The 12357-nt window shown below is 30.1% G+C and overlaps 1 protein-coding gene and 1 pseudogene across 3 annotated transcripts; one reads left to right on the top strand and one right to left on the bottom strand.

Annotated features, from left to right (window-relative positions):
- The first annotated feature begins 1012 nt into the window (after positions 1-1012).
- On the top strand, positions 1013-2438 carry LOC101513254 (GDSL esterase/lipase At5g45910-like; annotated as a pseudogene).
- A 6229-nt stretch (positions 2439-8667) lies between these two features.
- On the bottom strand, positions 8668-12037 carry LOC101513584 (peptide-N4-(N-acetyl-beta-glucosaminyl)asparagine amidase A). 3 transcript variants are annotated; one of them, XM_004514593.4, is made up of 3 exons: positions 11762-12037; positions 10875-10941; positions 8668-10758 (listed from the first exon to the last, which is right to left on the bottom strand). In XM_004514593.4, the coding sequence occupies exon 3, from the start codon at positions 10620-10622 to the stop codon at positions 8808-8810; it is 1815 nt and encodes a 604-aa protein (XP_004514650.1). In that variant the 5' UTR covers positions 10623-10758; positions 10875-10941; positions 11762-12037; the 3' UTR covers positions 8668-8807. The 3 variants fall into 3 exon arrangements, with proteins under 3 accessions (XP_004514650.1, XP_004514648.1, XP_027186378.1); XM_004514591.4 differs by lacking the exon at positions 10875-10941 and having other exon boundaries at positions 11762-12036; XM_027330577.2 differs by lacking the exons at positions 10875-10941; positions 11762-12037 and having other exon boundaries at positions 8668-10081; positions 10165-10374.
- Positions 12038-12357: the final 320 nt, after the last annotated feature.

Raw genomic sequence — 12357 nt, 5'->3', positions numbered from 1 at the left:
TAAAACTGAAGTTTTAAACAAAACTGCAATGTCGTATTCAAATACAGCATATCTGTATTCAAATACAAGGTTGTTTCAGAAGTCAGTAGCAAAAACAACATAGCTGTATTCGACTACAGCCTTGTGTATTCGACTACACATAAGTCAATAGCAAAAATAGCATAGCTGTATTCGACTACAGCCTTGTGTATTCGACTACACAGTAGTCAGTAGCCAAATCAGGATGGTTGTATTCGACTACAGCTCAGTGTATTCGACTACCACATCAGAAAAATGCACAATTCAGTTTTGAAACGTTTCGAAAAGGTTTCGTAATCAATCCACACTTACACACAAATCCAAACAATCACACTTAGCAATTATGGCACAATCACAACAACAATTTGAGTTTACACACGCAATCATAACCATGAATCAAACATGACTCGCGAGGTTTCGCAATCAATCAACACTTGCACACAAATCCAAACAATCACACTTAGCAATTATGTCATAATCACAACAACAACTTGAGTTTACACACGCAATCATAACATTAAATCAAGCATGACTCGCGTGCCAAGCACCCTAATGCAATGCGTATATGCCAAAATGCATGGACTCGAAATTCCAATCAAACCCTCCTCGAAGAGCCGTAAATCATAATTGTACCGCCTATCACAGGCCGAAGTACTAAATTACTGAGGAGCCACCTATCACGGGTCAGCACGATTTACTAAAAACGTAAATCGTAAATGTACCGCCTATCACAGGCTGAAGTACTATTTACCGAGGTGCCACCTATCACGGGTCAGCACGATTTACCAAAAACGTGTAATCTATCGGTACGCGATAGATTTATATTAAAATACAAGAACTAAAATAGTTAAATCATTTATATTAAACAACCTAGATAATTTACTATATAACGAGGTAAGGCGTCAGTGCCGCTATATATAAAGCTTATCAAACCCATTTATCAAACACTCATCACCACATATATCAATATTGATCATAAAAAATAAATAACACCATGAAGATCTTTAATCTCTTTTGCACCATCCTCACATTTGGTTTTCTTGGAAATGTTGTTTCAAGTGTTGATTATCTCCCATATGAAGCTATCTTCAACTTCGGCGACTCTATAAGTGATATTGGTTCATCTTTTATCTATAATTCACTTAATTGTGGTCATTCAAATTGTAGCTGAGGCATATGGACTGCCATTTTTGCCAGCCGTAAAAAATCTTACCAAAGACCAAGACATCAGGAAAGGAGTGAATTTTGCAGTTGCTGGTTCCACTGCACTTGAAGAACCATTTTTCACAAATCGCGGAATTAGGGTACCAGCGACAAATAACTCATTAAGTGTTCAACTTGGATGGTTTAAGGAGCTAAAATCCTCCCTTTGTAAAAACATAGAAAGTTTTACAATAACTCTTTGATTATGAGTAGTATTTTTTATAACTATCATAACTCCTTGATTAATGTATTTGTGTTAAATAAATTATGTTTTCTCAATATTTTTAACATAATTGTTGTTCCATTATGTAACAGAGTGTGATGTCTACTTCAAAAAATCATTGTTTCTTGTTGGAGAGATAGGTGGAAATGATGTTATTCAGTATGCTTTCGATCAGAAAACTATTACAGAAATTCAAGAAATTGTCCCCATCATAGTAGAAGTAATTGCAAATACTACCTCTGTATGTTATGTCAAATTTAAGTATTTGAATGATTGATCCAATCATTAGAAATTAGATTTCATTAAAGATATAATCGAATGAATCATGGACATGAGTACATATAATAAATATTTTGTTTTATTTTCTTTTCATTTCTTAGGCGTTAATTGAAGAAGGAGCGATTGAGCTTGTGGTTCCTGGGAACTTTCTAATAGGGTGTAATGCTGCTTTTTTGACAATGGTTGATAGTAAGAAGAAAGAAGACTTTGATGAATTTGAATGCTTGATAGCTTACAATAATTTAGTCGAATACTTTAATGAGCAACTAAAAAATGCCATAAAGACATTACAACAAAAGAATTCTCAAGCTAAAATAATATATTTTGACTACTACTATGATGCCAAACGTTTATATCAAACACCACAACAATATGGTGTGTGTTGTTCTTACTTTCTTTAATAGAAAAATAATTATTTGCCAACTTTTTGTTAAATTCATTTAAACTTTCACTTTGTTTTATGTACATTGCAGGCTTTATTTCTGACAAAAATGAGATTTTGAAAGCATGTTGTGGATTAGATGGGCCATACAATGTCAATTTTAATATTCCATGTGGAGGGCCAAGTACGAAAGTTTGTTCGGACACCTCAAAACTAATAAATTGGGATGAAGCTCACTTAACTGAAGCTGCTTATAGGATGATAACAAAGGGATTAGTTGAAGGCCCTTTTGCAAATCCTTCTCTTCAAACTCCACCTTTCAAGATAGCTTAGAAATGAGAATGTTGGGAAAAAAAAAGAATCTTTAATGAATTCAAAATAGGAGAAGACTTTATCTATGTAAAAAAGAACTTCAAATTTATTCCATAAATAAAATTCAAAGTTATTTTCTCTCTTCAGTTACCTAAAAAGTCTATATAAGCAACAAGAATATTAACGGGTCTAATTAACTTTGTCGCAATATGTATATATATATACATTCAGACATTTAGTAACTAATTCTACCAACTTCTACAAACTACTTGAGATGCAAATGAGGGTCTTTATTTGGCGATCCACTAAATTATCCAATTGCTTGTATCATTTAAAACATCATTGGTTTGAATTTAAATTGAGCACCTTCTATTTAGGCCTCTCAATACTAGTGTGTAGGGTTTGAAGGTCAATTGCATCATATTCTCATATCCCTTTTTCCTTATCATTAATCATGTCAATGATATCATGCACATGATTAGCTAATAATAGTTGCCCTTCATTCCCTCCAACTCCAACCATATGGTCTCTTGGTCTTAAGCTTTTGATAAGATCGAGTCTAAATGCAATTAATTTCAAGAACCCATCTTTGATCTACAAACACCACATTGTTAGTAACAAAACCAAACAAGACAATTAACTAGAAAAAATTGATTGAAAACCTAAAACACTATTCAATCCTCCAAAACTAACCCAAAAACTTGGTTTGGGAAACATATGCTAGTTATAATTATCTCGCATAAAACACTTATCATTTATACTTTCAATTGATGTCAATCATCTAATCTATTACTATTAAGAATAATTACGGTCAGTGATAGGAAAAAAAATTATTTCCCTTGATCAATAACTATCGTAGTTATCCAAGATAACCACTTAAAAAAATATTACAAACTAGTAGACTCGTAACTAAATAGTGATTGAAATAAGAAATTGAGTTATACTTCAGTCCAATCTTTCCTTATCAATTAATCCTAGAGTTCTATTAATTAGTTATGGTGAGTTTACATGTAAACTAATTAACTTGTTAATGGGTAGCTACTTCTTATTGAGATTAAAACGCAAGCATTAATTTATTTATTATGATGAAAAATACAAATTATAAATTTAAGAGAAAAATATAATCAAATTGGTAGAAGATCTACCATAGTCTTAGTAGGCTATGGATCTAGTTCAGATAAAAATGAAACACTCACATACACAACTAGATTGATAGAAATCGTCCCTACTATGTTTGATTCTTTCCGCTTTGTTTTATGTCTTGGTTCGACAATGTACACAATATAAGTTGAGTTAGTCTGTGAACCTTCCACGCATATGAAGCGGTTGTGATTTTTTATGAAGGAATTGGGTTTGAACCCTTTGTTTTTGCAACCCATGTCATAGAACGAAATGAAAATTTCTTCATAGGGAAGGAACAAGAAATAGGCAAGAACTTTAATAATGTTGATAAACAAGGGAAGTTGTCAAGCAATTTCGTCGTCGTCGTCGTACAATTTTTAATATATTAGTTTCATAGAATTACCAATGTGTAACTTTTTTAAAATAACACCCAATATCAATTAAATTTATGTTTTATTCATTCAATTAACCAAATCAATAATTTATAATATATAGACATTAAAACTTAAAAGCTTCGACTGCATTATCACTTTTTTATTAAGTTAATGTATTTAAATATAATTTTATTAATAATTAAATATGATTTTAAATAATTAATTTGATGTTAAAATTATTTTATAATATATGTTGATAAATTGTGGGACAGTTTTCATTATATGGGTGTTTTTCTATGATGTACTAGTTTTATAAATATTAGATTAAATGAGCGATATAAATAATAAATATTTTATTTTATTATTTGATATATTTTTTTAAAAAAATAATAGTATTTTAGTGTAATATTTTAAAGAAAAAGATTTTATGCGATTTTAGGTGTATATACGTGTACCCAATTAATGTAATATTTTTTTGTGTGCTTGATTGATGTTAAGTATGCACGTAGTTATATTTCAATTATTTAGAACTATTTTCTATTTTTAGTTAACTTTTTTATAAATAATGATCTTGAAATAGAATTGATATTGTGTTTGATTTCGTTTATTTTTATATATTTGTTATGACATTGTGATTTTATATATATTTATTAAGATTTAGTAATTAATATAAAGTGTTGATGTCATATTTATTTATTTTATAATTTCGACTATTCTTAATGATGGTAATGTTTTAATTTGAGGATTTGGAAAAATAAGTATTATTATAGTAATTATTTTGAATATGAGGATTTTGATTATTAATGTATTTTAAAAGATTAATTACTTCATTTTATAAAATATTGCTTTTGAAATATAAGTAGTAAAATTTAATATTGCTTTAATATTAATTACTTTAATATTGCTTTAATTACTTTAAATTATGTTTGAAAAAAAATAGTTTTGATAATTTTTTTTTATTTAAAAAATAAAAATAAATAGAAGAAAGAAGTAAAATTTGTTTTATGGATTCGATACATATTTAAGTGTAAAATCTAATTAAATAATAAAATAATATTAATTGAAAATAACAAGAATGAAGGGAATGAGAAAGAGACAGTAACCTGGACACAAAATAGGGCAGCCGCACATTGAGAGAAAATAAAGACAATTGATATTGTTCATTGATGAGGGCCCAGAAAAGTTTCTCCGTTTTCCTCCAAATTTTAGTATGTTGTTTTACTTATTTAGCTATTCAATTCAACATAATTTTTTAGATTTTTAACAACCCGCATTTCTCCCTAAAATACCTGATTTCTTCGTTTTCAGAATTCGTTATTTTGCACCGTGCTTCTTTACCGTAAGTTCGATTTGAGTGAAACCAACATCAAAATGATCGTGTGAAAAGTGGCTATATTATCCATTGATTGGTTTTCTGATTTATAGTAATTTTTCTTGACCGAATTTTGAAATTTAGTTTTTAGAGTATTTTCTCATAATTTATTTTTGACGTTTACCCATAAACTGTCGAGTTAGATCGATTGAAGGACAAAAGTCAAAAAAACAAAGATTGTTTGTTCGTGGAATCATACTCGTGTTTGAAAGCGTCGAAATAAGGTAAGGGGTGAAAGAGCGTTTGAATTCATGAGTATAATATAATATGAGATGAACAGAAAAATCGTATTTCTCAACGATTCATGTGGGGCTCGCTACGTACGGCAATAGCCCTTTGAGTGATAAATTAATTAATAAGCAAAATAGAAATTATGAGATTAAAATATGGAATAGAAATACTTATAAGATGTTGATTGATTCGTTAAATGTGTGGTATTTAATATTATTGTGATATTTGATTTAATTTCGTTAAATGTGTGACATTTGATATTATTGTGATATTTGATTTATTATCGTTAAATGTATGATATTTGATATTATTGTGATATCGTTATGTATATGTTTGATTAGACATGTTTAGGTGATGTGATAATAAAAGGTGGATGCATTTTGATAAATTTTATGTGATTGTGATGATGTATAATTAATAATAATGATGTTATAAATTTGTGATAAGTCTATGTGATGATGTATGATTGATGAGATTGATGTTATAAGATTGTGATGAGTATATGTGATGACGTGTGATTAATGATAGTGATGTTATAAATTGTGATGAGAATATTGTGATTCCAATTTGTGTTTGAGATGAAGGTCTTAATGGAGTATCATAGGCCAACGAGGAGAGAAAATAAATATTGAGAATTTGTGAAGTGAAGATTATTTTGTCATCATATAGGTATGGCCTGACAAGCCTAGTGATTTCGGAGAATTACAACTGAATGAGTCTGATCGTGGCGATCTACTGTTGAGCCTTAAGGCAAGACTGTTAGACCTTGGAGGTATTCGAGTGGGGAATTTCTAGGTGACTTGGAGGTAGCACTCCAAATGTCGGGAGCTACCACACAACACACGTTTACCTCGACTGTCGCGTATATGTGTCTCGGGTTGAGTTAAGGGTGGCATAATATCAAGCCTTCTAACCATGTACTTCAGAGTTATAATGGTACCACATTTTAAAGTAGAGTCTAAGCTAATGCACAACATTGCATTTCTTTGTGATTGATGTGTTTCAAAAGTAATAATAATTACTCTTAAGTGATTTGATGCATATTATAATGAGATGATTATTTTACTTGAGTGAATTTGATGTTATAATATGATACTATTTACTTAAATATTTTGATATATCGTAATGTGATTATGATACAGTCTATTATGATTGTTGTGTGGTCTTCTTACTTATATTATACTATTAACATGATTTCGAAACTTACCTCCTTCGTTGTTTGTGTTTGACTGGTTTGGCCATGCGTTTGCGAAATCGCAGTTGTTATGGGTTAATGTGTCTTGAAGTTTAAGTTTTTATTTTCTTGGAAACATATTTTTATTGAGAAACCTCGCTTTGATAGGTGATACCGGGAATAAGGGTTGTAATTTGTATTTTACTTATTTAATTTGAAACGACTTTTGTATGAAAATCATATAAGTATTAGTAAGTTTTTAGAATTAAATCAAGTAATTATACTTAAATCAAGCTTATTGAGATTGCACTATGGAGTAAAGAAGTTTAAAGTGTTCTTTTTGATTTTTGAGAAGCGTGATATCTTAAATTAAAAATAAAAGCTTTTATTTTCTTGGAAACATATTTTTATTTATCCGCAGCAAATTTTATAGATATATGATATAAATTATTATATATATTATTTTGGGGTTTAGGGTGTCACTATTTCAAAATTAACAATTTACTAAAGGTTTGACATGAGTCTGAACGTTTTTAATTCTTGATATAAATTTTCCATTTATATATTTTTCTATTTATATAAACTTCCCATTTTTTTAATTAACAAATTTTCCATTTTTAAACTTTCCATTTTAATTTTTTTTGAAAGTTTTGAAAAAAAAATTGAAAATTAACATTTTGAAAGTTTTGTATTGATGAAAATTTTCGAAAATCTGAAGGAAAAAAAACCTATTTTGAAACTTTAATATTGTTGTAAAGATTCAAAAATTTTAAAAATAATTGTTTCGAAATTATGAAAAATTCAAAATTAAAAAAAATTATTTTTTATATTTCAAAAATTTGTAAACTTTGGAATGGTGAGATAAAAAAATGAGTACTAAATTTTGAGGGTTTTATAGATAGTAAAAAGGACAAAAATATAATTTCAAGTGGAATGAGGGAGGTAAGAGGTTAAGGTGTGGGGGTACATGGTAAAAACTCTATAAATATATAGGTTAATTGGACATGACCAAAAAGATCCAAATGTTTTTAGACTAGTTTTTTTATGGTCCATTCCGAAGTAAAATAGAGCTTATGGGCCATTGCATCCCACCTATTTTGACTCCTGTAATGTTTTTTTTTTTTTGAATAAATAACTGCTCTAATGTTAACATACAGAAAATTTTATCCTGTTCCCCTCAAATGCAAGGAAATGCCATTTTTGCTCTTGTATAAATTTTAAAATTTATAAAAAAATTCTAATTTTACTAGAATTTTGTTTTTAATTTTCCGGTACACATCATATATTTTGGAAATTTTTTTACAAGTTTTTCAGTAAAAAAGTTACATTCCGAAAAACTTTTTCTAAGTTTCTGGTAAAATAGCTACACTCTAAAAAACTTTTTTTAAATTTTTTGGAAAAGAAGTTATTTTTAAAAAAATAAAAAAAATTTAATGTGTTCCAAAAAATTTACGAACAATTTTTCCGATACACACCAAATTTTTAAATTTTTTATTTTTTTAAAAATAATGCAGAAAAACTTTAAAAAAAATTTCCGGTAAAAACCATCTGTACTGAAAAATTTTAAAAAAATAATTCAGTAAACTTTAATTTGAGTTAATAAAATATTAAAAAAAATCAAAGTATATTTGACATTTTTAAAAATTTATGGAGATATAGATACAAATATGGAGTTAAAGGGTAAATTTTTCTAACATGCCCTGTTTTGAAAATTTCGTTAGTGTTTTCTTTCTTTTTTTGGTACAAATTTCACTAGTGTTTTCTACTCTAATTAAATCTGGAGTAGATTTATAGTTTCTGCACCACATAATACCACTTACAGAAGATCATTGTGTCTCATGTGACAATGTTCAATACTAATATTTAACAAAACGACAAGTGATAGTGAAGCATGCGAGTCGTTAATCCAGTGAGATAATAACAAAAACCATTAATGCTACGAGTTTTATGCAAATCCTTTCTAGAATAACTCATACATGATGCTAAAAGAAACATGTTATTATGGGAAAACTCTGCAAAAGGAGGAAGAAAAAACAGTACAAGAGATTCATTGACCTCATTTAGTTTGACACAACCACTACAGAGATAATCTCCATTTTTAGAACTAGAAAGGGACTCTACAGCATAACAGGCAACTTTCTGATAAAATTAAGGCCAAAACGAGAGTTACTTCTTTTGTTGCATGAATTTTTTACTTCATCGTAGAGAATTGTGTAATTTGAGCATCCAACTTTCCTAAAGTAACAATTTTCATTACTTGAATATTTGTAACTTTGTTGTGTTTCACCCACTCCACTAACAACCAAATTATTTTTAACAACCATTGTACCCTGTCCATCCTGCACATTGTTTAGAAAGCTATTTGAAAATCCAGAATCTTCGCTCTTATACTTTTCCTCATCAAATCCTAATGAAACATTTGTAACTAATAAATAACCATCAATATCCTTCTCAATTTCATCTGTGTCCAAGTAAATGGAAAACTTTCTATAAGTGTCATCAACCAAATCTAGAATGGACGATGGAAGTTTAACCTGAACCCTGTTGTTAAAAAATATTAGTTGATTCACAGTTTGTTTGTCCCCATTTTTCCCCATTACCATTGAATTGTTGTAATCAAAATCTTGAACTAAACTTGTTGTGATATTACCAAAGGAGGATCTAACCCATCCTGACGACAAAATGGACTTCTTTGCACGTGTCAAGAATGTTCCATTTAAACCATTAAAGTCATATACTAGAGATTGAGCCAATGGTTTGTCAATGTGATTCAGTAGTTGTCCTTCTGTTCTACTGCTTTCGGCATCCAACCAAATATGTAAATTTGCATCTATAAACCAAACATTCAATGCATTTTTCACACTGAACCCCAACAAATGGGGCTTTCCATCTAATAATGTCCCCAAAAAAGGTGTTATTTCAATATCATAAGATGGAAGATCAAATGAACCAATCCCAGTAATTGGTCTCCACAAAAGGGGATTAACCCCACCAGTGTAGATCACAGTAAAAGGCCAAACTGAACCAACAACTTTCTCATCAAGAGTAACCACAACCTCTCTAAAGGGTCCATTCCCAGGGATATCAGTAAGGTTGTTTACAGCGAGATATTCATTTGGAGGATTAGAATACCAAAACTCATCATTCTCATGAAATGAAACATACACCTCTAATACAGCCCTGTAAGCATTCTGAGGAACAGTGAATTCTTTCAAAGCCACATCAGTGGAGTTTTGAATTTGGAACCACAGCCCATCATTCAGTGGGAGATTCCTTGAAATGGGCAAGATCAAATCTGCATGAAAACCACTCCCGAATGCTAAAGAATTGAACTTTTTTGTGTCATGATGAGAAGGGTAAAAGTGAATAGTGATATCAACATGGTAAACCCCTGTATAAGTTTTGTCAACAATATTACCCAAATAAACAGCAAGGGTTTGATTTTGGGGACTCGATAATAAAATAGAACTATACCTCGTGATGTCTTTTTCAACTCGCCAAACAATCCCAGTGGGTCTTGGTTCAGCTGTGCAGCTTCTGAGTAACTCAACACCACCAAGCCACACGCCGAAAATGCGATCGAATTGTCTTCCTTTACATGTTGCCTTCCATTCAAGGACAATTTTGGAGAATTTTTTAGATGGGCAATTAAAAGGAGGGGTGTAATTAGCAAGAACTGGGGATTTGCCATATGTGGAGCCAAAATCGTGGTGGAGAACATTGTACGAAAAAGGTTTTGTTTTTGGGAGTTTAATGGGTTTGGTTACCTCAAAGTATTTGGTTGGTGATGGTGAAGTGTGGTGTGATGATGTTGGTTGAGAAAGAAGATCTGTGTTTAGTTGATTGATTTTGTGGAATTTTGATGCAGAAATGGGTCGGTGAAGAAAGGAGAGTAAGAGGAACAGAAACAAGGTTAAGAAAGTGTTGTCCATATTAAGTTATGAAGTGATGTTTTTTAGGATGATCGTTAAGGTTGGTTTGTGCAAAGGTTTTATATAACAAGAAAAAGCAATACCTTTTAGCTTGTTGTTCCTCTAATTCACTTGTTCTATATAAAACTTTCACCCCCTGAAAAAAAATGTCATTTTAATCAAGGATCAAAACTTGGGCAATACTAATAAGTAGTCATAACTATATCAGAAATGCTAAATAAAGAATTTCACATCCAAATCAATTGGACTCACCGAAATGCTTTCTAAAACTCTAGATACATTAGGGGATGCAGCCTTCTCTTCAATGAAAAGGAAAAACCTAGAAACTCACATAACTTTATGATTAAAGATCTATGGCAGTGTCTGCTCCAAACCAATCAAAGTACTCTTCATAATACACATCTACCACTAGGGCTGTGCATGGTTGGTTATTCTTAATAACCTAACCATATCCATTTATAAACCGTTTATATGGATTTGGACTCATAACCAAATCCTCTATTTGTTTAAATCCAAATACAAAACCGATTATAAATATGATTACGGTTACATGACCAGTTATTTTCACGAATCCTATTTTAAAGCTGTTATTTTAAGACCAATTTCCCTAAAAAAACCCAGATTTTTAACATAATAAAGGATCAAAACGAAAAATCGCATAACACTGCCCAAAGAAGCAACAGAAAATGGAATATAATACACGTCCTTTTCATTTTTAAACACTATTAATATTTTCATCTATATATGCTAAAAACATCCCATCTATATATTCTACAAACATTACTATTAGAAAAGTTGATTAAAAATCACCTTAAGATATTCTAAAAAGTCCTTGATAACCCAAGTTTATAAAATATTAATTCCAACAATATAATAATTAGTGGATTTCCATTTTCATGAGCATAAATAATGCTCAATTTCATAAAACTCCAATTCGTGTTCTATCATTCAATTTGTTTGACGTTGCAATTGCATGTCCAAATCCTATTATACAGAATAAGTAAATGAGAATAATGAGTGATTCAGAGCTCGATTAAACCAGCCAGCCAGATCCAAACGTTTCAATGAAATTAATAAGTTGAAGTCGAATTCGCAGAAACAAGTGAGAAGATAGAAAAAGGGGAAGAATAAACACATACTTGCGTTGGTCCTGAGTGAGAGTGTATCGGATGAGGGGAAAAAGGCTTAGAAGAGGAGAGAAACTTAGGTACCGCGTCGAGTTCAGACTTTAGAGGAATAATCGTCGTGTCGTTTGTGATGCGACTGAAATGGACTGGTTGGTAGCCTTACAGCATCACCAATGGTTCACTTGTATCAATCTTCTTCACTCTCAACACCTCATCACTTTTTGTTGGTTTTTCAAATTAAACTATACTTTAATTATTTTAAATGCAAGTACAGTGGTTCTTTTCTTTCTTTTTGTTTTCTATGAGATGAAATTTATATATAAAATATCTATTTTGTTGTCTTTTCATTCTACGTATGAGTCTATCATCAATTTTCCACCATTTGTCAATAAATGCATTTATTTGATTTCCTTTTGGTGGCTAAATTTAAGCAAAGTTTTCAATACTTTGTATTTTTTATGGACAATACAGATTCGTTGAATCAAATAAAATCTTCACAAATATCAAATAGATAAGTTTTTATTAAATGAATAACAGTTAATTTTTAATAAATAATAACATTCTTTTTTATTTTTTACGAACTTATTAATGGTCTATTTTAAAAAATT

The sequence above is a fragment of the Cicer arietinum genome, chromosome 7, assembly GCF_000331145.2.
Source record: "Cicer arietinum cultivar CDC Frontier isolate Library 1 chromosome 7, Cicar.CDCFrontier_v2.0, whole genome shotgun sequence".
Taxonomy (NCBI): domain Eukaryota; kingdom Viridiplantae; phylum Streptophyta; class Magnoliopsida; order Fabales; family Fabaceae; genus Cicer; species Cicer arietinum.
The sequence above is the reverse complement of the archived record's forward strand: the minus strand, read 5'-3'. Positions and strand labels throughout refer to the sequence as shown.

Excerpts from the sequence above, each read along its gene's own strand:
- LOC101513584 (XM_004514593.4), bottom strand. The coding sequence starts at position 10,622 with ATGGACAACACTTTCTTAACCTTGTTTCTGTTCCTCTTACTCTCCTTT.